The sequence below is a fragment of the Delphinapterus leucas genome, chromosome 11, assembly GCF_059928025.1.
Source record: "Delphinapterus leucas isolate spDelLeu-1000000601 "Yukka" chromosome 11, BTC_Dleu_Yukka2, whole genome shotgun sequence".
Lineage (NCBI taxonomy): Eukaryota > Metazoa > Chordata > Mammalia > Artiodactyla > Monodontidae > Delphinapterus > Delphinapterus leucas.
Window position 1 is genome coordinate 20838692 of NC_143139.1, and position 26692 is coordinate 20865383.

At 38.1% G+C, this 26692-nt stretch overlaps 1 protein-coding gene across 1 annotated transcript in view; it reads right to left on the bottom strand.

The window, feature by feature from the left end:
* Positions 1–26692, bottom strand: part of LMNTD1 (lamin tail domain containing 1) — a 69059-nt gene that overhangs the window by 13332 nt on the left and 29035 nt on the right. Inside the window, exons 4-7 of the mRNA XM_089920397.1 lie at positions 13637–13823; positions 12978–13097; positions 10987–11201; positions 10208–10378 (exon numbers count right to left, since the gene is read on the bottom strand). Coding sequence (XP_089776523.1) covers positions 10208–10378; positions 10987–11201; positions 12978–13097; positions 13637–13823 — 693 coding nt within the window. The remainder of the gene's footprint in view (positions 1–10207; positions 10379–10986; positions 11202–12977; positions 13098–13636; positions 13824–26692) is intronic.

Below are 26692 nucleotides of genomic sequence, written 5' to 3' on the forward strand. Positions count from 1 at the left end.
ATTGAAATGCAGTGAGTCAGACCCACAGTTTAACTAAAGTAAAATTCCATTAATGTGATCTTACTATAGAGCTTACACTGATGAGATTTTTTTTTTTTTTTTTTGCGGTACGCGGGCCTCTCACTGTTGTGGCCTCTCCCGTTGCGGAGCACAGGCTCCGGACGCGCAGGCTCAGCGGCCATGGCTCACGGGCCCAGCTGCTCCGCGGCATGTGGGATCTTCCCGGACAGGGGCACGAACCCGTGTCCCCTGCATCGGCAGGCGGACTCTCAACCACTGCGCCACCAGGGAAGCCCCTGATGAGATTTTAACTGTTCCATTCCTGTATACTGTTATCTATGTTCAAGTTTCATTTGTTTTCTAACAGATTGACTTTTAAAGTGTGGCTCTGCAACCCTCAGAAACTAAGGAACATTATTGTTATTATTACTATAATAACATTTTTATGGAAGACGGTAGCAGCTGTCGAGTCCACAATTAAAATGAATGCCACTGCAGTGTGTAACATGGATGACAGATGATAGGCAAGCATATTAGTGTGCAAATACAGTGCCTTAAACAGGGCACACCCCCACACTGTTAGCTTAAAGCAATGTCTGTAGGATAATCTCTGCCGGCTAGTTTCTGCCATTTGATTCGAGTTACAGAAGGAATCTGACAAAGTTGTCCACAGTCTGTCAGCTATTTTCAGCAAGAAGAAAGCGCATGCTTGGACTGGGAACAATGGCGGCAGAATAATGCAAACACATCTGCTTTGTTAAAGGGTCCATAGCCTTTCCAAGTGGGACTCTGTTATGCTGTGGTCAGTGCCTTGCCTCTGTGCTCTAATACAGCGGTCCCCAACCTTTTTGCCACCAGGGACCAGTTTCGTGGAAGACAATTTTTCCACGGACGGCGGGGGGTGGGGTGGGGGGATGGTGTCAGGATGATTCAAGCGCATTACATTTATTGTGCACTTTATTTCTATTCTTATTACACTGTAATATATAGTGAAATAATTATACAACTCACATCATGCAGAATCAGTGGGAGCCCTGAGCTTGTTTTCTTGCAACTAGATGGTCCCATCTGGGGGGGATGAGAGACAGTGACACCCAAGTGTGTTACTTACGTTCAGTCTACTCCGTGATCTCGCTTTGGTCACCGTCACTGCAGAAAACCCTGCTTCACAAAGATAGGATGTTGGAAATGGAAGCAGACTCCTCATGCTTTTGCGGCAATCTCAGGATATTCCGGCTTGACTTTAATCCAGAACGTATGGAGATTTGAAGTTGTCTCACACATACTTTTAAGGCCACCGTCATTTGCAGTCTCAAGCAGTTGATCCTCTTCTAGCATGGACAAAGTCGATTATTCACAAATGGGTCGCAGATCCATTCCTTCCCAATTCAGGGGTCTTCTGTGCTTAAGAAGTAATGCTCAAACTCTTCTGAAAGCTGAGACAGGTGATCATGCCCCAGCTGGGAGAAAGAAGGCCCTGGCTCAGTCTCTTTCAAAATCTCTGTTAATGTTTGAAACATGTCAAAAATCCCAATGTTCACTTGTCGCCCCCATAATTCCAGTTTGGCTTTGAAGGCAGCCACTTTATCTGCCGACCTGAACACAGTTGTCATTCTCCCCTGAGATGACAGATTGAGTTCGTTGAGCAGGTTGAATACGTGACACAAGTAAGCAAGTTTTACGACCCATTCTGTGTCACTGAAATGTGCTGCCAGTGGTGACGGTTTTTCTAAAAGAAATCTCTGGAGCGGCTTTCATAACTCAAAAACTCTGGCCAGTGATCTACCTTTAGAAAGCCATCTCACTTCTGTGTATCAGACAAGACGTGTGTGCTCTGCACCCATCTCCTCACAGAGCTGCGTGAACAGACGTGGGTTAAGGGCATGTACTTTAATGTGGTTGATAATTTTAATCACATCCTGCAAAACACTGTTAAGTTCAGGTGACATTTTTCGGGTAGCCAGCATTTCTCTATGGATGACACAGTGCATAGACTCACATTCAGAAGCGACCTCTTTGACCTGAGTAGTGAAACCAGAAAGCCATCCAGTCATGGCAGCCGCTCCGTCTGTGCATATACCGACACAAAGTGACCAATTCAGTTTTCCTGATATGTAATCAATCATTCAAAGACCTGAATAGTTCTGCAGCTGTGGTGTTGGCTGGCAACAAAAGTGCACGTAACATATCCTCATGCACATCCTCCTGAAAAATATATCGCACAAAAACAAGCATTGTTGCCTTGTCAACATCAGTAGACTCGTCAACCTGGACTGAGTACCACAGTGACTCATTAATCCTCTCCAACAACTGCGCCTCAGTATCCTCTGCTATTTCATCAATTCGTCTAATTATGGTGCTAGCCTCTCCTAAAAGTTCATGACAAATGTCCTTAGCAGCAGGCAGGATCAACTCTTCACCAATACTAAGGGCTTCTCAGCTTTAGCAATGCGGTTAGCCACTAAGAATGATCCTCTCAGTGCAGACTCATTTGAGGAAGTTGTGGCCTTCAATAATTGCTTCTGTTCTTCGTGTTCATGTTTTTTTCTTTTGAGAAACTCCAAAGGCTTGTCTTTTAATGCAGGGTGCTTGGTCTCTATGTGGCGAAGCGTTTCATGGCTTCGTTGGATAGCGGGTCACCACATATTACACAAAATGGGCTTGGAGAATGTGAAACACCTGTTGCAATGAACCCGTATTTAAATAGGACTCTTGGTATTTTCTTTTAAATACAGCTTTCATTTTGTTGGCAGTCTTAGAGTCTTCTGCTGTCTCATCATTGGGTCTTTCCCCCTTTTCAAAGAAGCTCTCCAGCGACATTTGTGTTTTACTCACTTTGACTAGGGTTAGCTTGTGGGCTTACCAAAACTGTGACTGAGAGAAGTGCGCAGTGTGGGAAAGAGGCGCGGATGGAAGAGGTAAATAAAATAATGGGTGGGCCACGCACGGACTGAAATACATGTCAGATTCTGACTGAAAGCCTGCCACCAGATGCAGCTTAACTGTCACCTGCCACTCACTGATAGGGTTCTGATATGAGTCTGCAAGCAGTTGATTTATTGTGGTCTCTGTGCAGTCAGACCTCTCTGCTAATGATAACCTGTATTTGCAGCCGTTCCCCAGCGCTAGTAGCATCACCGCCTCAGCTCCACGTCAGATCATCGGGCATTAGATTCTCATAAGGAGCGCACAACCTAGATCCCTCTCACGCGCACTTCACAGTAGGGTTCTTCCCCTTGAGAATCTAATGCCACAGCTGATCTGACAGGAGGCGGAGCTCAGGCGGTAATGCGAGCGATGGGGAGTGGCTGTAAATACAGATGAAGCTTCGCTTGCTCGCCTGCCGCTCACCTCCTGCTGTGTGGCCCAGTTCCTAACAGGCCACAGACCAGTACCAGTCCATGGCCCAGGGGTTGAGGACTCCTGCTCTAATATCTCCAAGTGCATACTACATTCTATCAAAAGTGTCTTTCTTGTTTTTTTTTAAATTTTTATTGTGGAAGATTCCATACATACAGAAAATATGAAGGAATAATACAACCACATCTGTATACCTGTCACCCAGATTCACTAATTAATATTTTGGCACATTTGCATTATCTATCTATGCTTATACCACACCAAACCTTTAGGAATCAAATAAAGATTTCTGAATGGATCTATGAACAACGAATATAACCTCAATAAAATTAACACACCTAAGGAAAGCACAGTGATTTGTCAATATCTAACATTCATTCTATATTTAAATTTACCTAATTGTCTTAAAAATGTCCTTTCTAGCTGAGATTGAGATTTTTGTTTTCTTTTTGATCAGTAGTCTGTTAAGTGAAACTAAATGGTAGTGATCCCATGTGGGCCATCTCGTTTAGACTTAACGATGGCTGACACAAGATGGTTTCTCTCTCTCTTAGTCTGGAGATGTGCCAGTACAGGGCATTTAGGATGGCTTTTCTATCCTCAACACATAGCTTCATCCCTGACTTGAAAGATGGCAGCTCCACCCTGTAATCATGGCACAGAGGTGACACAGAGGAGCACACTGTCCAAGGGCATGATCCAGATGCTGTGCACACAATTTCTGTCCACATTCTATCATACAGAATGTAGACACATGGTTCCGCCTAGATACAGAGACTGAGAAAAACAGGCTTTATTCTTGATGGCCATGAGTTTAGGTTTCCCTGGACCTATGGGTCTTGTGTCTAAAGGAACAATGGTTTAGGGGCAGTAATTAGCCATCTCTGCCATGAGATGTTCCTGGAAATGACTGCGCTCTGATGAACTATAATAAGACGAACACATTGCAATATATTGATATGATTAGACATATTTCAGAAAATTAAGACTATTTTTCTCCTACACTAAATAAGCCTCATATTATTCACATTTATTTTGAGCTCATCAGTCTATTTTTTTAGATTTTCTTTCTCCTTCCTTGTCAGGGTATAAGTTGTCAGTGCTCATTACTGTAACTATGCTTTCTTCCCTTTCTAATTTTCCTTTGTCATCAAGTTTCTAAAAATAAACTTTTATAAGTATAACATACATGCAGAAAAGTTCACAAGTCATAACTGTACAGCACGATGAAAACAGCGATTCATGTAAGCACCACTCAGATCAAGAAATGGAACATTGTTAGTATTCTAGAGGCAGTTTTGTGTAACCTTCAAGTACTAGTCCTTTCTTTCTTCCAGAGATAACACTATTCTGACCTTTGACACCATGGCATAGTTTTGTATGTTTTTGAATTTTATATAAACGGAATCGTATAATATATGTTCCTTTCGGTATGGCATCTTTTGTTCAGTATCATGCTCATATGATTCAATGGTGTTATTGCATGTAACAGTAGTTAGTATTCATTGCTTATGGGATTGTATTAATATATCATAATTTATCCATGTTATTGTTGATGAACAATTGGATTGCTTCTACATTTTGGCTAATACAAATAGAGTTGCTATGATTATTGTATTTGTCATTTGGTCCACATGTGTATGTATTTGTTAGGCATATATAATTCCTGGGAATAAAACTGATGAATTATGGAATATTTGTAAATTCATTTTTCTTGCCTTATTGCACTCGGACTTCTGGTACAATGCTGAACAGAAGTAATCATAAAGAGAATTCTTGCCTTGAGCTGAATCTCAAGGGGAAAACTTCAATTACTTCACCATTTAGTATGATAGTTTGCATTAGGATTTTTGTAGATATAAAGGAAATTCTTTATAATCCTAATTTTCTAAGGTTTTCTCCTCATGGGTGGGTATTGAATTTTATCAAATGATTTTTCTATATCTATTGAGATGGTTATAATTTTCTTCTTTATTCTGTTAACTAATTAATTTTCAAAGCTTGAACCAACTTTGCATTTTTGAAATACATCCACTTTGTTTATGATATATTATCCCCAAATAACCCATGTCTCAAAGAAGGTCACATTGAAAATTAGAATATATTTTGAACTGAATGATGATGAAAGTATGAAATATATGTCAGAAACACAACATTCGTATACTATTCTTTCAGTGTTTATCCCAGATTCCAGCATGCATACTTGATTTACTAAAGTCTAATATAAATTGTTACTTTTATAACTTATTGGACAACTCATGGGATTTAGAGTACTTTAACTCCATTTACTCCCCTCCCAATTTTTGTGCTATTGCTGTTGTTATTATAGGTTAATTTTGTCCCTCCTAAATGTATGTTGAAGTCCTAACCCCTTGAGGTTGTGAATTGGAAACTGGGTCTTTGTAGATGAAATTGTTAAGATGATGTCATACTAGATTAGAGTGTGCCTTAATCCAATGACTCGTGTCCTTAAAAGAAGAAGGAAGTATGGACACAGATACACAGATCATGTGAAGATGGAGGCAGAGGTTAGAGTGATGTATCTACAAGACAAGAAATACCAAGGAATGCCAGCAACCAACAGAAGGTAAGAAGAGGCAAGCAAGGATAATCCCCTAAAACCTTCAGAGAGAGAGTGTTTGGCCCTGGTGACAACTTGATTTGACTTCTAGTCTCCAGAACTGTGAGAGAATAGATTTGTTGTTTTAAGCCACCGAGTTTATGGTACTTTGTTATGGTAGCCCTGTGAAACTAATACAGTTGTCATGTATTTAGATTCTCTCTATATTTTAAACCCTATGAGGCAATATTAGTATTGTTTTGTGTAGTGAATATTCATTTATGTTGATCCATGTTTTGACTCTGCATTTTTTTTCACTTCTTCCAACATCTCTGTGCATCCTTCTAAGACCATTTTCTTTCTAGTTGAAGTATTTCCTTAATGTGGGTTTGCTGTTGACGAATTCTCTCAGCTTTTGTTTGCCTGAGAATGTCTTTATTTCACCTCATTTTTTGAAGTTGATTTTTGCTTGGTATAGAACTCTAGGATAGTTCTTTTTAGTACAATAGCACACTGAAGATTTCATTCCATTGTCTTCTGACTTCCATTATTTGGTTTTCTGAAGTTTTATTATAATATATAGGTGTAGTTTCCTTTGGATTTGTGCTGCTTAGAATTTATTTTTCTTGTTTCTGTGGCTTGATGCCTTTCATCAATTTTTGAGATTTTTGTCATTATTTCTTTAAATATTACTTCTGCCCCAGTCTTGCTCTCCTGTCCTTTTGGGACTCAAATTATAACTCTACAAGACCAACTTGTCCCCAGTCTCTTTTTCTAACCTGCTTTGTTCTTCTTTATCTTCTTCTTACTTTTCTATTCTTTCCTTCCTTCCTTCTTTCCTCCTAGATTTTGGAATATTTTCCACTCCACTTCATTTTCAACACTGCTTCCAAAATTCTCTTTAAAATGCAGATATAACTCTATAAGATGCCTGTTTAAAAACCTTCAGTGTCTCCTATTCTGTCTGTCCTTCATCAAACATGTATTAAACTATTATGTGTCATGCGCTGTATTTAGTGCCATTTATGTAAATTAAAAATACATCAATTATACTATACATGTTTTATGAATTAATATATATGTAATTAAAGTGTGATAATGAGGACCAGAATGACTTATTCCTATTTCATATCAGAACTCAAAAGACGATCAAAGGGGATTTCAAATTTATGGGATTTTTGGTAATGTGAAGCAATATGACAAAGTGTTAGCATGCATTAATCTTTAAATATAAGTACATGGGTGCTTTTAACGTTATCCTCTATACTTTCTGTATTTTAACATGTTTAAAAAACAAAATGTGCTTGGTATAAAGTAAGCATGAGATGTGTAGATGTTTCTTTAAAATTATCTTAATTGTTAGTCTCTAAGCTCTTCTGTAATATATTTGAGAGGCGCAGTTAAAAACAAGGCAGCTATTCCCAGTAGAAGAGTCACATGCAACTGAGATTCTTTCTTCTGTAACTCAGCAAACTAGCCTATTTATCACTGTAGAGGGGAAGAAGCAGGATTGAAGAAATTTTGAGTAAAATTGGTGAATTTTTGTTTTATCTCTTTTTTTCTTTGTCAATTATTGAGGAGTGTGCTACTGATAGCAAATAGCCCAATGGTAAGCAAATTAAAAAGAGACTGGCTAATTAGCAGACAAGGTAACTTTCGCTTGAAGAATCCTGTTACATATTTTTTCAAGGAAATGAACTGTTGATTCAGGGACTGCTGTTACCCAATCAATGATCAACAAGTCATTCATAACATCTGTCTCTTTGTGGCCATCTTTCTCAATTGAAATCAAAGAAAAACTCTTAAAATTCTGATGTATATCTGTTAATATTGAAAATTTAATGAATAGAAAATTTAAAAAGTATGTAATGATGAACAGAGACCCTGAAGGTATCAAAGCAACTCTCTTTTAAAATTATCATTACAGGGCTTCCCTGGTGGCGCAGTGGTTGAGAGTCCGCCTGCTGATGCAGGGGACATGGGTTCGTGCCCCAGTCCGGGAGGATCCCACATGCCGCGGAGTGGCTGGGCCCGTGCGCCATGGCCGCTGAGCCTGCACGTCCGGAGCCTGTGCTCCGCAACGGGAGAGGCCAAAACAGTGAGAGGCCCGCGTACCGCAAAAATAAATAAATAAAATTATCATTACATAATATACAAATACAGGACTTCCCTGGTGGTGCAGTGGTTAAGAATCCGCCTGCCAATGCAGGGGACATGGGTTCAAGCCCTGGTCCGGGAAGATCCCACTTGCTGTGGAGCAACTAACCCCGTGTGCCACAGCTACTGAGCCTGTGCTCTAGAGCCTGTGAGCCACAACTACTGAAGCCCGTGTGCCTAGAGCCCGTGCTCCGCAACAGGAGAAGCCACCGCAATGAGTAACTCGTGCACCACAACGAAGAGTAGCCCCTGCTCGCCGCAACTAGAAAAAGCCCACACGCAGCAATGAAGACCCAACGCAGCCAAAAATAAATAAATAAAAAAATATACAAATACAGTGAAATTTATGTTGAATAGGAAAAATTACTGAATAATCAAGGTGAGTTGCCACCACTATAGAAGGGTGCAACAAGAAAATTTGAAGTTAAATTTCTCTGGAAAACAAGTTGTTCAAAATAAGTAAAACAGTGAAAGCTATCATTAATTGGCAAAAAACATGAATGTACTTCTTGGAAATCTCAAATCTAACTCATAAAGTACTAAATATGTGTGTCTATAAAAAATATATATGTATATTAAATGTATATGTGTATATAAAACATTGCTGAAAGAGCTCTTTAAATATCAGACACAAGTCTCTTACTTTACAGATGAAGAAACTCAGGCACAAAGATATAGGATACTTAATTTTATGCAATGGAATACATTCAGGAATTTACAGAATTTCCATCATTCCACTTCTAAAACGTATTATTTTGGAGGGTGCTATTTCCCAACATGTGTTAGCATACTAACATGGTGGTTCTTATACTGTGTGTACAGAATCCTGTGATTCCAGAGAGGTGTCTCAAAGGTCACAGGGAAGGAGGAAAGAAGAAGATGGGTGTAGTGGGTAGTGGGAATCACTCTTCATCTTGGACGGGTCTCCTTTTATCCATTTCATATACTGGGATTCTGCAAAGATTTCATTTAAAAAAGCATCCCTGGCCTCCCTGGTGGCGTAGTGGTTGAGAGTCCGCCTGCCGATGCAGGGGACACGGGTTCGTGCCCCAGTCCGGGAGGATCCCACATGCCGCGGAGCGGCTGGGCCCGTGAGCCATGGCCGCTGAGGCTGCGCGTCCGGAGCCTGTTCTCCGCAACGGGAGAGGCCACAACAGCGAGAGGCCCGCGTACCACACACACACAAAAAAACAAAATAAATAAAATAAAAAAGCATCCCTCTGCTAAGTATAGGTTTGTAAATTATAACCTCACCAGGATACAGCTGCTCCATGAAAGTCTTTCTCCACAGCTTAGAATCTGCACTGTGTCTAATCAGTTCTTCTTAATCATTTGGCAGCGTCTGGTGAACCTCATGGACTTTCTTGCCAGAAAGCATCATATAGGCATACATTTTTTTCTCCAAGTTTAGCCAGATTCATGGACTTCCTGAAGTCCATTAACAGATCCTGGGCTAATAACACCAAGTCTAAAAGCTTTATTTAGAGGATTTAAATAAGAAATTTCTGGGTGAAATAGAGTAAGAATTTGGGAATAATATTAGAGTGTGTTTGCAAAAGATGGATATTTTTTAGCACAGCTTAACTTATCGGACCAATTTATCCTGCCGAATGAAAAACAAATTATACTTTTGACCAAACTTCAAGAAGCCTATGTACTCTTTTTTTTTTTTTTTGCGGTTTGCGGGCCTCTCACTGTTGTGGCCTCTCCCGTTGCGGAGCACAGGCTCCGGACACGCAGGTCCAGCGGCCATGGCTCACGGTCCCAGCCGCTCCGCGGCATGTGGGATCCTCCCGGACCGGGACACGAATCCGTGTCCCCTGCATGGGCAGGCAGACTCTTAACCACTGCGCCACCAGGGAAGCCCAAGCCTATGTACTCTTGCTGGCCATGCTGTTCTTTGGATTCGTTGATGCACTCAGATACTGTGCTAGAGCAAATAAGTGAACAGCTCACGGTACTTGCTTTAGAGGCCATCTGTTCTTGAGGATATGAATACTTTTTAATACTTAGAGACTTTTACAACTTAACCACCTTTCCACCAGTTCTACACACACACACACACACACACACACACACACACACACTCACCACTTACTCTCCACTGGAATAAGTATCCCTTTGGCTTACCTGGCTGGATCAGGCTTGGCTGACTGAGACCTGGGCTGTCTGTCTAAGCTGCGTTCAGTCATGTAGGTGTTGTGAGGATCAATCAGTGGACAGTAAGGATGTGCAGAGACATGAGGACTGTGGCACCAGGGGCTGCGATTGGGGAAAAGGGTTGGTGGGATTTCTTTTTCTCTGTAAAAGAAAAATTAAGCCCAAATTGAACCCCAAAGGCACTTCATACAGTGGCATTAATAATGAAAGCTCAATTAGAGTGAAAGCATGTTCCAAGACCAGAGAATATGGCTTTTCTAGACTTTGTGGGCAGCCCCATTATCACATCAGAAGCATTTGCCTACAAATGAATAACATAAATTCTGTTCTTTCAGCCACAGCCAGCTCTTGATCCAAGATGAAAATTCTAGACGATGCAAATCTTCTTCCACCTAAGCACTGCCAAAGGTGTGGTGATAACTTCATCTCTGCACTACTCCACGGCCTTACCTCTAACAGCAGTGCTGTTGTGGAATGAAATGACCAGAGGGGTCTTGATATCACCCAGTGGAAATTGACAGCCTTTATCATCCCACGAGTCTACCCTACTAGTTCTGTGTTTTTATGTTTTAAAACATAAAAGCTATTATGGTTTTTATGGTCTTATTCAAAATAGGAGTGTTTTGGTCTTTATTGATTTACCTATTCATCATATATCTACTTGTCAGCCAGTCACTCCCACCGGCTCAGCCCTTATTAATTGTGGGAAGGACTTAATTAAAAAAAAAAAGAAAACAAGCAACTTTTACCTTGTAAGAGAAGCTTGAACTCGTTCCACCTGATATTTTGAGATATCTTGCTTAGATTGGTCTTGTTTTTCTTTAGTTGTAGTTGTAGCTGCTGGCCAATGAAACATGTGCCTTTGAGATGCTGGACTTACTACTGAGCATCTGTCACATTCAATGTCAGTCTCTAATTTCTCCCATGCTTGCTTCCAGTGGACAGGAGTGTACCAGGCAACAGCCTAACAAAAATGATTTATTGACATGAAATACTATTGGAGTTAGGTTTTTCTTTTTTAAATGACATAGGCTTATTGCAATAAAATTTCAAAGTCAAACTGTAATGTCATGTACGTCCTGTGTAAGGATTAGTGAAACACATGATGAGGCTGTAGTAAGACATCCTGGCCTTAGTTTCCAGTTGTGAAAATTACAAGCTGTATAATCTCAGGCAGATTAGTCACCTACTGTCTTGGGCTGTGTCCTCATACGTAAAATGGGGAGGGTGGTGGTAAGGGTGTTCTATGCGGGTGTGGTGAGATTCAGTTAAGCTACTGAATTTTGTAACTATAAAGGACCATGCAAACAGTAGTTGTAATATTAATAAGTTAAATTTTTAATAGTTAAGACTCTATCTATCTATCTATCTATCTAGTCTTATTTGAGATGGGGAAATGGGCATTAGAACTAAAGACATGGAGAGGAAACCACATTCTCCAGGCTAGAATCCTAGGTGGGCAGGTTTTTTTTTTTTTTTTTTTTGGTTTCCTGAATATGTGGCATATATGTGCACATATATGTACAAAAATTATTCAGAAAAATCGTGTAGGGACTAATAACTATGTTTTTGTTCAACATGAGAAAAGTTAGGCACCGAAGTATGCCCTATCATTCTACTTGTTCTCGTGATCTGTTTTTAGTTTATAAAATTAGAGGTTTGGGTTGATGCTGTAACCATTGCCAAACCCTTTGTTTGCCAGCTAAACAGACATAAAAGCAACACAAGGCAAGTGCAGCTAGGCTAGGCCCACAGCAAAGAAAGAGAAAGATGCAATCTTTCTTAAAAGGTTTAATTTCATGGCTCACAGCAGGAAAACTCCACTTTTGGTTCAGTTCATCAGTTAGGGATTCTCCTTTTTTGCAGCTCAAACATAGATATTTGCGTGGAAAATATGTTTATGATCTTTTGAGTGCAATCTCTCTCAGTTAGATTGTAAGCCTTTCCTAGCCAAGGGCAATATTTTATTTCTTCCTGTACTATAGGGGGCTTAAAAACGTCTGATGATAATGACAGTGATAATGTGATAAATTGCTAAGTTTTAATTTCACCTCTGGAATGTTGACCATATGAACCCTGTAGGCTCTTTTGTCTGGTTTTATTTTACTGTTGCCATTTTGCCTATCATGTGACCTTGAGCCAGCCATTTAACTTTCCAAGCCCCATTTTCTTCCTTTGTAAAATGCTTAAATAATCTGAGAATCAAAGGAGATAATGTACATATAAATAGCCCTTTGAGTTCCTATGGCACAGGAGCGGTCTGTTCCATATCTGAATCTCTAATAGAAAACAGTGTATTGGGAAAGTCCCAGGCGTTGAATCATGTAAGATGCCTATTAAATTTTTGACACGTAATATAGAGGCTGCAAATCATATAGGACAACAATGTGGTTGGTGAAAAATATCTAGCCCTGTTTAAAAATCAGTAGACTCGGGGCTGCCCTGGTGGCTCAGTGGTTAAGAATCCACCTGCCAATGCAGGGGACATGGGTTCGAGCCCTGGTCCGGGAAGATCCCACAAGCCGCGGAGCAACTAAGCCCGCAAGCCACAACTACTGAAGCCCGCATGCCTAGAGCCTAGAGCCAGTGCTCTGCAACAAGAGAAGCCACCGCAATGAGAAGCCTGCACACCACAACGAAGAGTAGCCCCCGCTTGCCGCAACTAGAGAAAACCCGCGTGCAGCAACGAAGACCCGACGCAGCCAAAAAAAAAAAAAAAAAAAAAGAACAGGACACTGACTTCACCATTAGGTTTGCACAGGATTGTTGTACAATTTGGGCTTGTCCTAAATCTGTTTTGTTCCTTCCAAAGAAAATCTGATGGTGGCTGGTGCTTTGCTTCAGATGCTGCTGCCCAGACCTGAAAGAAAATAGTTTGTTAATAACAATTGCCATTGGAGTTCGACATAGTTTTATAAATGTCAGAGGGTTATTGCAACACATCTTTCTAAACAGGTGAGGTTTTTAAAATATAATGACTGTATAATATGTAATGTCAAGCTGTGTAACTGAACAGCTACTGTATGTGGTTTAGAGTAAAGCCCAAGAAAGAGAGGGGAACTCTCCAGTGTCGCCTAAACAAACCCTCTCTTTGTTTTTTCTTTAAAGATTATGTTTGCTTAGTTTTAGGAACTTAGGTATTTTATTTTGATAGTTAAATCATAAAAGCACAAAGTATTGTATGCCAAATTGAAGAAAGCTATGGAAATTTAATTACGGGTATTCATTTATATCCAGAGATGGACGAAGTGGCACAATTAACCAACAACAACCAAAAAAATCACATTTAACAGAGAGATCAAGGGATGAAGAAACCACTGGTGCTAAGCCATGGTCTGACAGGGTAAATGAGTTTTTCCTGAACAAATCTAGTTCATAGTATTTATATCTTTTACTCACTGTTACTGTGGAATTGGCCTGCATTATGATATTGGGAAGGAATTGGTACAGAGAGACTGTTTGTCCATCCACATTTTGTTGGAGAATATGATTTCCGATTTCCAGTTCTTTGTCAAGGGAAGAGTTAATGAGCTTCACGCATAAACCTTTGACATTCACTTCAGCTATTTTAATGTCTCCAAGAGCACTAGAAAATAAAACTCAAAGATTATAAGGTGCCTTCAGCTGAGCGTGTCTTTAGCTCACTTTAAGGACTGAATAATAAATATGCTTTGGAAGTTGCTCCTAAGCTGTATATTCTGTTGGACAAATTCCATGTAGAAATAGTGTATTTTGTGCCTTAAGCAAATGGCTTGATTTCTTAGTTCTGTTTGGTTATCTGTGCAACAAAATGATCTTTCACATAAAATAAACTTTAAAAATGCTTTAGGTATCAAGATAAAAATGCCATTGGGAGGTACTATTATTATTATTTAAATTTCCTACTGTTCTTCACAAGAAATACTGAGACATGAAACTCTCAAGTAGATCAAGAGGAAAGTTAAACTATTTAGTTTATTTCTGATAAGGTTACTATGAACATGAATTGCAACTATATGCTTAAAAGAACTCTGCAAACTTAAAACATACACATATAAGATGGTATTTTTTCCCCTTCTAACATTTCGAGAGCTTAGTATGTATCAAGGACCAGGTTAAACATTTATATATCAGCATTTTTCAGAGTGTGGGTCACAACCTATAAGTATTGGGTTGGCCAAAAAGTGCCTTCTGTTTTTAAGTAAAAATAAAAGACACATTTTTCATTTGCACCAACAACTTTATTGAACAGCATATTCATCCTTTTATTCCACTACCTTCTGCCATTTTTCAGGCAACTTCGTAATTCCATCTTCCCAAAACTTTTGATCTTTCTGAGCAAAGAACTTGTCCAGGTGCCTTTTACAGTCTTCCGGGAATTGAAAATTTTCAGTAAGAGAATTTTGTAAAGACCCAAATAAATGGAAATCCGAAGGTGCAATGTTTGGTGAATATGGCAGATGAATCAGAACTTCCCAGCCAAGCTGTAACAGTTTTTGCCTGGTCATCAAAGAAACATGTGGTCTTGCCTTATCCTGATGGAAGCTTATGTGTTTTCTGTTGACTAATTCTGGACGCTTTTCGTTGAGTGCTGCTTTCAGTTGGTCTAACTGGGAGCAGTACTTGTTAGAATTAATCGTTTGGTTTTCTGGAAGGAGCTCATAATAAAGGACTCCCCTCCAATCCCACCATATACACAACATCACCTTCTTTGGATGAAGACCCGCCTTTGGTGTGGTTGGTGGTGGTTCATTTCGCTTGCCCCACGATTTCTTCCATTCCACATTATTGTACAGTATCCACTTTTCATTGCCCATCACAATTTGTTTAAAAAGCGGAACGTTTTCATTACATTTCAGTAGAGAATCGTATGTGGAAATACAGTCAAGAAGGTTTTTTTTGCTTAACTTATGTGGAACCCAAACATCAAAGCGATTGACATAACTAAGCTGGTGCAAATGATTTTCAATGTTTGATTTGGATATTTTGAGTATGTCGGCTATCTCCCGCATGGTATAACGTTGACTGCTGTCAGTTAATGTCTCGATTTGATCAGTATCAACTTCAACTGGTCTACCTGACCATGGAGCATTGTCCAGCGAGAAATCTCCACCACAAAGTTTTGCAAACCACTTTTGACACATTCGATCAGTCACAGCAACTTCTCCATACATTGCACAAATCTTTTTTTGCGTGTGGGTTGCATTTTTACTTTTCTTGAAATAATAAAGCATAATATGCCGAAAATGTTGCTTTTTTTCTTCCATCTTCAATATTAAAATGGCCACACAAAAATTCACCAATTTTGATGTCTTTTTTTAAATGCATGCTTAACAGCTGTCACATACAATCTAACAAAATTGTTTTGAATGAAGTTAAAGACAATTAAGTGCTACTAGAGTCATCTTACAGAGAAAAAACGAATGAAACTTTTGGCCAACCCAATAAGCCATGAAATCCCTTTGGTGGGTTAGGGACATAATTTTAAAAATGAAATATACCCCTACCAATAATAGGAACCAATACTTATGATGTGCCAGGCACTTTTAAGATATTATCAATAAATCTATGATTTCATATCTATAATTCCGAAATGCAAACATATCTGAAAAACCAAAAGATTCTTAAAAAAACACACTTGAAGCAAAATCTGACCTGAATTCCTTTGGTGGCAAAACCTGACCTGAAACTGAGGAGAGGCTAGTTACTGTCTTCATTCATGATTTGTGTAACTATTCATAAATTTGGCTGTGGAAAGATTACTGTTTGATTTTGGATACTTCTCCAAGCCCTATCGGGGTGTTATGTAATATGTGTTCTAGTCACCATATTACTTTCTTAAAATCCTCCAAATTCTGAATTTGGAAACATGTAAGTCTCCAAATGTTTTGGTAAAGGCATTGTGGACTGGTAGTTACTTATTTAATTCTCACAAAAGGCTACATATTTCTTATTGAAGTTCACCATAAAAAATTTGAAAAAAACTCTATTATCCCATTTAATTCTCACAACAACCCAGTGAGACAGGTACTATTTTTAGTCCAACTTTATAGAAAAGGAAACTGAGGTTTAGAGAGATTAACTGCCATGTCCAAGTTCTCTCAATAAATGTCAGTTCCTGTTCTTCTTTTTCAACGAGTAAAATCTCAGAGAAGTTTGATCCAACCATTCAAATTGTTTAAATTTTGTATACACCCTGGTGGTTGAGCACTGCTAGAAGATACACACACACACACACACACACACACACACACACACAGAGTATAGACTGCTGCCACCAAGTGAATTAGTGGTCTCCAGCCACATGTGGGCCCTTAGTGATTGGCAGCAAACTGTGTTCTTCATGAGCTGAGCCAGCACCTTCTGTCATTCCCTCAACAACATTCAAATCCCTGCCTCACATCTCCAGTTTTATTGTCAGAAAATGATCTCACTAAGAAAATAGAGCCATCAGAAAGAAGTGTGTTTTCCTGCTTTCCACTTAGAAGCACGTTCACCCATGCCCACACTGACCTCTTCGTTCTAGCCACCTCGTTTCAGTGCAAGAGGAACCCTTCTCCCATCTAAAGTGAAACTCTGCTTACCACCTCCTGCTGCTGCTTTGGTGTTTCAGTCCCATTCTCCTTTCACACCAACCTCTCCCTCTAGACTGCCTCTTTCCCCCAAATATGTACATATCTTCCAAGTGCTATAACCTTAAAAAAGAAAAACACAATCCTCCTCTGGCTTCCACTTCCTACTGCCATCACAACCGAGCTTTTGGAAAGACTATGGCATGAGTTCTTCATCTCTTATTCACTCCCTCAACCCACGACCATATATTTCTGCCTTAGACCAAGATGATTAAGGCCCTCTTAAATTGGTCATCAATTAGTAAATTGAGTGGTAACTTTTCAGTCTTTGTCTTTTTTTAAATAGAGGTATAACTGACATATAACAATTGTATTAGTTTGGGGTGTACAACATAATGATTCAGTATTTGTATATAAGGCAAAATGATCACCACAATAAATCTAGTTAACAACACTGATCACCATATATAGTTACAATTATTTTTTCTTGTGAGGAAAACTGTTAAGATCTACTCTCGTAACAACTTTCAATACAATACAGTATTAGTAACTGTGGTCTTCATTCTGTACCTTACATCCCAATGACTTATTTATTTTATAAATGGAAATCTGTACTTTTTGACCCCCTTCTCCCATTTTGCCCACTCCTCACCTCTTGCTTCTGGCAACCAATCTGTTCTCTGTATCGATGAGTTTTTTTTTTTTTTTTAGATTTCATTGATAAGTGAGATCATATGGTATTTGTCTTTCTCTGACTTATTTTACTTAGCACAATGCCTTCAAGGTCCATCCATGTTGTTGCAAATGGCAAGATTTAATTCTTTTTTTATGGCTGAATAATATTGCATTTTATATTTATACCACATTTTATTTACCAATCATCCATTGATGGACACTTAGGTCGTTCCCATATCTTGGCTATTGTAAATAATGCTGCAATGAATATGGTGGTGCATATATCTTTTTGAATTAGAGGTTTTGCTTTCTTCAGATAAATACACAAAAGTGGAATTGCTGGATTATATGATAGCTCTGTTTTTAATTTTTTGAGGGACTTCCATACTGTTTTCCATAGTGATTCAATTTACATTCCCACCACTCAGTCTTTGTCTTAATGTCTCTGTGATACCTGCCTCTGCCAGATAGGTCCTTCTCTCCTTGTTTCCCCAAGTCCACTGTTTTTCTTCTGCCAGTCCGGTTGCTCCTTTATAGTCTCTTTTTCAGATTTCTCTTCCTTCATCCATTTCTCAGACGTGAATCCCTGGGATTCTGCCCTTAACCCTCTTTTATTCCCATCACACTCTATATACATGATATCACCCACAAATAGGGCTTTCAGCAACCATTAATACACTGATGACTGCTAAATCTAAATCCTTTTCCTGCTGAGCTCCAGACCCATAGAAACAACTGACCCCATAGAAAGAAAGACCCCAAAGATACCTCTAAATCAACATGCCCCAAAATGAATTCATCATTTTAGAAAAGCAGAAAACCTATTCCAGGAAATTTCATCATCATTTATCCTGTTGGCCACGCCTGAAACTTCTATTACTTTCCTGCTCTTTTATCCTTCTTGCCTTATCTGTGATGATGTTCTATTAATATTACTCTTTAGTATCTTCTGTATACAGTGCCTTCTCTCCATCCCTATTGCTGCTGTCTTCATTAGGCTCTCATCGCCTCTGTGTCACAGTGTAACAGTGTCTTAACTGGTTTCTCCAGTCTCGCTCCCTCCTAACCGATCAAGATTTTGCTTCCAGAGCAATCTTTGTACAAGGATAAATCCTTCAAAGTCTGACCATTTCTTTCTAGGGAAAACACCAATGTCACAGCATGGAAACAAGGCCCTACGTAATCTATCAGCCTCTTTAATTTCTTTTTTTCCCTACTTCCTATCTTTGCTTAAATTGCAAAACCACAAGAATTTCTCACAAGACTTGTGATAATTCATGTCATTGCATGCTTCACCCATTGCCTATGCATGCGCTATTCCTTCTTCTTGTTCCACAACACTTGAAATTTTCAGACTTCTTAATACTTAATATCTTGGGTACAAAATATCTCATTGTTATTTTAACTTGATTTTCCCTGTTTATAGTGCAGTTGAGTAAGCTACTTATTGGCTACTCAGTTTTCTTTTGAAAATTGTCTTTCATATAATTTAGTCCATTTCTATAGGGTTGTTTTACATTTTTATGATGGATTTATAGTATAGTATTTAAATATATACAGAAATCTTTGAAAGAACTGTGTGGTAATAAGTGGGTATTATCCATGTTAAGTTATTATGTTGGCAATAACTTCCTATGACAGCAAGAGAAAACTAACATACACTTCTTATGAATTGTAGAATCACAGTGCTAAAAATATTGCCTGCAGTTTTGGTCTCAGTGCCCTCACCGGAGATTTATTCCAGAGTTTTCTGTTTTCTATTTTTCTGTTGATAAACCAGCTACCAATCTTTTTGCTGTTCCTCTGAAGGTAAGTGTCCTTTTTCTCTGGCTGACTAAGATTTTCCTTCCTTCTGTTTTAGAAGTTTTTCTACATTGTACCTAAGGTTTTGTTTGTTTTTTTTTACCCCTATGTTTTCTCTTGCTGGGAGTTGGTAGTGTTGTTTGTACCTGTGGCTTGATGTATTTCATTTTTGGGAAAATTCTCTGCCAGTATTTCCACCAATACTGTTCTACCTCAGTCCTTCTCTACTCTCCTTAGTGACTTCAATTACAAGCATTTAGGTTTTTAAAAATCTTGCCCTAATTTTTCCTTACGCTTGTTTTTTCTAATCTCTTTGCTCTCTATAATTCAGCCTGGATGTTTTCTTCTGAGAATGTTCCGGTTCAATAATTCTCTCTTCTGTTGCATCAAATATATTGTTAAACTCATCTGCTTTTGAAATAGTAATTTCTGTTATTGGATTTTTTTTCTAGAATTTCCTACTAATTCTTTTATTTTTAGTTTCCAGTTCTATGCTAAAAATTTTTCTTGTCATTTAATTCCTTGACTATTTTAGTCAAAGTTATTTAAAAATCCCTGTCAGATAACCATAATATCTGGATCACCTAGGCCTGTTTTTATTGTCCATTTTTAATCTTAGTTTTGGGTCAACTTTTATTGTTTGTATGCCTTGTTATTTTTGACTTAGTGCCTAGTATGATAGATTAAACATTGCAGAGGTAATTTAAAGCTATGTATAACTTTTTCTTGATCCAGAGAGGATTTACTTTAACTTCTGGCAGCCATCTACATTGGGGAGAAACCACTTTAATCCAATCAGGGTGTGAAATAATTTGATGCTAGGCTTTGGCCCCAATTAGGCTGGTTTATTTTGAAGATAGCCTTAATACTGTGTGTACCTTTGAAGTTACAACTGAAAGCCTGGGGTGTTTATCAGTGACCCTCCTTCTTGACAGGCCCTGAATCAAGCCAATTTTTATTCACCCAGTCCCGTGAGACTGCCAAAATCTCTGAATAACTTCTCAGCCTCTTAGCTGCTGCTTTCAAATTGACAACTGTTTTGAGGAGAAAAGTGGCTCCAAATGTCAGGTTATCACTCTGAGTTTCCTCTCCTAGAAGAGGACTTGTGAGAATATAAGATGTAAAATCTATGAAATCTTTATGTATTTATTTATTTTTTTGGTTGTGCTGGATCTTAGTTGTGGCAAGTGGGCTCCTTAGTTGTGGTTCATGGGCTCCTTAGTTGCAGCTCACTGGCTCCTTAGTTATGGCACATGGCTCCTTAGTTGTGGCATGAGAACTCTTAGTTGCAGCATGCATGTGGGATCTAGTTCCCTGGCCAGGGATCGAACTGGGGTCCCCTGCATTGGGAGTGTGGAGTCTTAACCACTGTGCCACCAGGTAAGTCCCAATCTATGAAAACTTGATCTACACTACCAAACTGCCTTCAGTGGCCTCACTTTATACCCATACTACATTGTATGAGGTTGGCTGTTTTGTAGAGAGGTTCACTTTTGAGCAATGTATATACCTGTTCCTTTCTTTTACATTACTGTTATGGTTCTTACTAAATTGTAGATATAACATTTTTACTCTTATTTAATAGCCCTAGAATTTCTCTATGTCATCCTCATTCTAGTGTTACTGAATTCTCTGTGGGATGTTTTTATTTTTTGACAGAATTCCTTTTTGTTTTTGAGACTTGCTTTTTCTGCCTGGGAAGATGAGCAGTAGTTTAAGTTTTTCTTTTAACCAGATAAGACTCTAGAATAGCTCAGTTATCTCTTTGTTATCATATATGTAATTGGATATGTACAGTTGCTTTTCAAAAACATTTCATTATTCAAGTGAAACGTTTATTCATTCATGTTAAATTTTTTATTTTATGCATATAAGTAGAATAAATTAGCTTGTCTGAAAGAAAAAATACCATTGTCCATATCAGGGCTAGCCACTTCATTTGCCTTCCTTTTGACATAAGGCCAAAAGTTACAGGAAAATACTTCACATAATACATGGAAATTCACTGAGCCAGGGCTGTTAATCTGCTATCACACAACCTTCTGTAGTCATCTTTTTTTTCTTCCCTGTAAGCCTTCCCATTTTTCCTTAGTAGGAAAATGACTTGAAACCTCTAAGTTGTGACTGGCTGAGAGTGTAGAGTGATGTACCAATCATTCTGTCAGTAGCCTTTGCATGGTCTTGATTTATAGAGATTGAAAAGACAAATGGCTATATCACTTCTTTAAAAATGACAATTTTTCATTATTTAAGCTCTGATTTCTCCAGTTGTTGGAGTCTACTTGATAGCTCCATGCTACCTTACTTATCTTACTTTAGATTTTTGCTACTCTAAAGTTTATTAAACTTATCTTTAGCATTTCAGTTCTTCCAATATGCATCTACCTAACATTATCTATGAAAACTGGCACCTGTGTTTATAGTTGCCATTAACACAAGGAAAGACAAAGACCACATGATCACACTTTTTAATCAGATTCAGAAAAAGCATTTGACAAAATTCAACATCTTTTCACTATAAAAACTCTCAAAAAATAGGTAAAGAAAGAACATACCTCAGCACAATAAAGGACATATATGAAAAGCCCACAGCTAACACAATCAATGAGGAAAAACTTCCTGTAAGATCCACAACAAGGCAAGGATGCCTATTCTCACCACTGCTATTCACCTTAGTACTGGAAGTCCTACCCAGAGCAATCAGGAAAGAAAAAGAAATAGAAGGTGCCAAATTAGAAGGGAATAAGTGAATTATCTCTGTTTGCAGATGACATGATCATATAGGTAAAAAACCCTAAGAACACCACAAAACAAATTCAGTAAATTGTAGGATGCGAAAATCAACATACAAAAATCAGTGGCATTTCTGTACGCTAACGATGAACTAACCAAAAGGGAAATTAAGAAAACGATCCCATTTACATTAGCAACAAAAGAACAAAATACTTAGGCAATAACTTAACCAAAAAAATGAAAGATTTATACACTGAAAACTACAAAACACTGGTGAAGGAAATTTAAAAAGACACAAATAAATGGAAAGACATTCCATGTTCATGGATTGGAAGAAGTAATGTTGTCAAAATGTTCATACCAGTCAAAGTGCTTTAGAGATTCAATGCAATCCCAATCAAAATCCCAATGGCATTTTTAAACAGAAGCTGTAAAAAAAAAAAATCCTAAAATTTATGTGAAACTACAAAAGACCCCAAATAGCCAAAGCATTCTTGAGCAAGAACAAAGCTGGAAGTATGACACTTCCTGACTTCAAATTATATTATAAAGCTAAAGTAACTAAAACAGTGTGGTACCAGCATTAAAAAAGACATATAGACCAATGGAACAGAATAGAGAACCCAGAAACAAACCCACACATTTATGGTCTACTGCTCTTCAACAGGAGTGCCAAGATGGGGAAAGGATGGTCTCTTTAATAAATGCTGGAAAAGTGGATATCCACATGCAAAAAATGAAATTGGACCTCTATCACACACCATACACAAAAATCAACTCAAAGTGGGTTAAAGACTTAAAGGTAAGACTCAAAACCATAAAACTCCTATAAGAAAATATGGGGGAAAACCTTCTTGACATTCGTCTTGACAATAATTTCTTAGCTAACACACCAAAAGCACAGGTGAGAAAAGCAAATATAGAAAAATGGGATTACCTCAATTTAAAAAGCTCCTGCACAGCAAAGGAAACAATCAACAAAATGAAAAGGCAACCTACAAAATGGGAAAAAATATTTGCAAATCATATATTTGATAAGGGGTTAATATCTAAAATATATAAGGAACTCACACAACTCAATAGCAAAATATCAAATAATGCAAATAAAAAATGGGAAAGGACCTGAATAGACATTTTCCCAAAGAAGATATGTGAATGGCCAACAGGTACATAAAAAGGGGCTTAACATCACTAATCACAGGGAAACGCAATCAAAACCACAATGAGATATCACCTCACACCTGTAAGAATAGCTGTTATCAAAGAGACAACAATAAGTATTGGCGAAGATATAGAGAAAAGGGAACCCTGTGCACTGTTGGTGGGAATGTAAATTGATGCAGTGCTATGGAAAACAGTGTGGAGGCTCTTCAAAAAATTAAAAATAGAACTACCATATGATCCAGCAATCCCACTTCCAGGTATTTGAAGGAAATAAAATTACCATTTGTTGAGTTATCTGCACCACCATGTTCATTGCAGCATTATTCACAATAGCCAAGATACAGAAACAAAGTGTCCATTGACAAGTGAATGGATAAAGTGAATGTGGTATTTATTTTATAAATACAGTTGATTATTGAACAGTGCAGGGGTTAGGGGTGCCGACCACCCACACAGTGGAAAAATCAGCATATAACTTTATAGTTGGCCCTCCATATCCATGATTCCACATCCACAGATTCAGCCAAACACAGATCATGTAGTACTGGAGTATTAATTGAAAAAAATCCACCTATAAGTGAACCCATGCAGTTCATAACTGTGTTGTTCAAGAGTCAGCTGTATATATATATATATATATATATACACACACACACACACACACACACACATATATAATGGAGTATTATTCAGCCATAAAATGAAGGACGACCTGCCATTTGTGACAACATGGATGGATGTTGAGCACATTATGCTAAGTGAAATAAATCAGACAGAGAAAGACAAATACTGTATGGTCTCACTTATATGTGGAATTTTAAAAAGCTGAATTCATATAAACAGAAATTAGAACAGTGTTTGTCAGGGGATAGAAGGTAGGGGAAATGGGGGAAATATTGGTCAAAGGATAAAAACTTCCAGTTATAAGATGAATAAGTTCTGGGAATCTTATGAACAGCATGGTGACTATAGTTAAAAATATGGTATTATATACTTGAAAATTGCTAAGACAGTGGACCTTAAATGTTCTCACCAGAAAAAAAAAATAAGGTAATTATGTGAAGGATGTGTTAACTAATTTTATTATGGTAATCATTTCACAATACATATGAGTATCAAATCATCATTATGTAAGTTACACAATGTTGTTTATCAATTATATCTCAATAAAAACCCCCAAAAGATAAAAAAAAGTTGTATGCCTTAAATATATGCAAGTATGTCAATGATATCTCAATAAAACTGTCTAAAAAAAGTGAAAGAAGAAATGGTTATAAGCAGATCCATACTACAAAAAATGTTAAAGGAAGTTCTTTTCAGGTACTAGCATAATTAAAATGGATGGAAATATAATTTATAGATCAAAAAATAAACAAAACAAACAAACAAAAAGAACTAAAAAGCAAAGAAAAGCAGTGAAAATACATAAGGGTAAATATATAATATTTTTCTTATCATTTAAATTTCTTTTAGAAATTGATTATTTAAGCCAAAATAACTATGGAGTATGGGATTTACACCATATGTAGAAATAAAATATGTGACAGCAGAAGCACAATGGCTGGGAAAAGAGAAATGAAATTATAGTATTCTAAGGCTCTTATACTATTTGTGAAGTGGTAAAATATAACATGAGGGTAGTCTGTAATAGGCTCAAGATGTATCCTATAAACCTGGAAGGAACCCCTAAAATAAAAGAGTTATAGCTAATCAGCCAACAATGGAGATAAAATGGAATATAAATAATGATTAATTTCAAAGAAGACAGAAAAAGAAGAAAAAGAGAACAGAACAGTTGGGACAAATAGAAAATGAATAACAAGATAATAGAATTAATCAACCATATTAAAAATTACTTTAAATCTAAATTGTTTAAATGCCCAAATTAAAAGACAGAGATTGTCAGAAGATGAAAGAGCAAGCCTACTGCATGCTACCTATTGATACAAAACATAATATTAAATATAAAGACACAAATAGGCTAAAAGTAAAAGGATAAAAAAAGATATACCATGCTAACACCAGTAAAAGAAAGCTGGAATGCCTATGTTGATATTAGACATAGTAGATTTCTGAGCAAAGAATAATGCCATGGATAAAGAAGTTTATTTCATAATGATATAGACATCAATTCTATATTGGAAGATATAACAATCCTAAATGTTTATACACCTAAAAACAGGGCTTCAAAATACATGAAACTAAAACTGATAGAACTGCAAGAAGAAATCAGTAAATCCACAATTATAGTTGGAAATTTTAACACCCCTTTTTCAATAATTGATGGACATAAAATCAACAAAAAAGACAATAGACTTAACACCATCAATCAGTTTGACCTGATCAATATTTACAAAACACTCCACCCAACAATAAATATATTTACCAAAACATTTACCAGGATAGACAATATCTGCTATAAAGCAAGTCTCAATACATTTAAAAGGACTCAAGTCATATAAATTATGTTCTTTGACCACTATGAAACTGACTTAGAAATCAATAACAAAAGATATCTGGAAAATCACCAGAACTGGAAAAATCTGTAAAATATTTGGGAGCTAAATAATAGACTTCTTATTACTCAAGGATCAAAGAAGAAATAAAAATGGAAACTAGAAACTATTTTGATGCCACAGCTAAGTGCTGAATCTTGGGCAGACTGTCCCTGGGAGAGGACTCAATCTAGCTATGCAGAGATAGCAAGGAGAGCCTGGAGTGTGTTCTGGGTGGAGCAGCGGTGGCCACTGTCAGCACACTCAGGAGTACACAGCAGCTCTCCCAGTGAGAGTGCCCCGGGCTCTGCCCACTCCATACTGCAGCTTAGCACTAGATCTGGGTCCTGGAAGAAGACTGCCACAGAGGCAGCCCAGATCTCAGGCAGCAGCTGAACCACCTCAATTCCTGCAGCCACAATACCTCAACCCCCAGCCCCAGCCTACTTCACATCACAGCTTTGCACTAGATTTAGGACAAACACAACAAAGAAAGGTAAGTGACCTTGGTGCTGCTTCTGATCAGAACCGTGGACACCTACACAAGCGGTGCATAGGTCCTCTGTGACTGCACAGACCTCATTGCTTCCGCAATCACCTCCTTTGGGGCAGGGTGTGCACTCAAGGGCAACAGAGTCTGATTGAACCTGATCCTCAGGGCTTCTGCTCCAACAACTGGGAAGTAGACCCTGCTCCTGACAGGGCAGCAACAGCCATGGAGCAGAGAGTAAGTCCAGCCTCACAACCTACACAGGCTCTACCCACTACAACAGCAACCACACCCCTATCAAGGGGATAATGGCCAGCACACCTTTAGGAAAGACATGGCAAATGTCCATATCAAAAGCAGTCCTCACACCAAAAATGCTGGACACACAAAGTCTACACAGGGATGTTCCCACATAAAAACACCTCTTCAAGTGATGTTCAACACCACAGCAATCAGACAAGAAAAATTGAAAGGGAAGAAGGTAAAACTGTCAGTATTGCAGATGACATTATACTCTATATGGAGTCTCCACACAAAAACTATT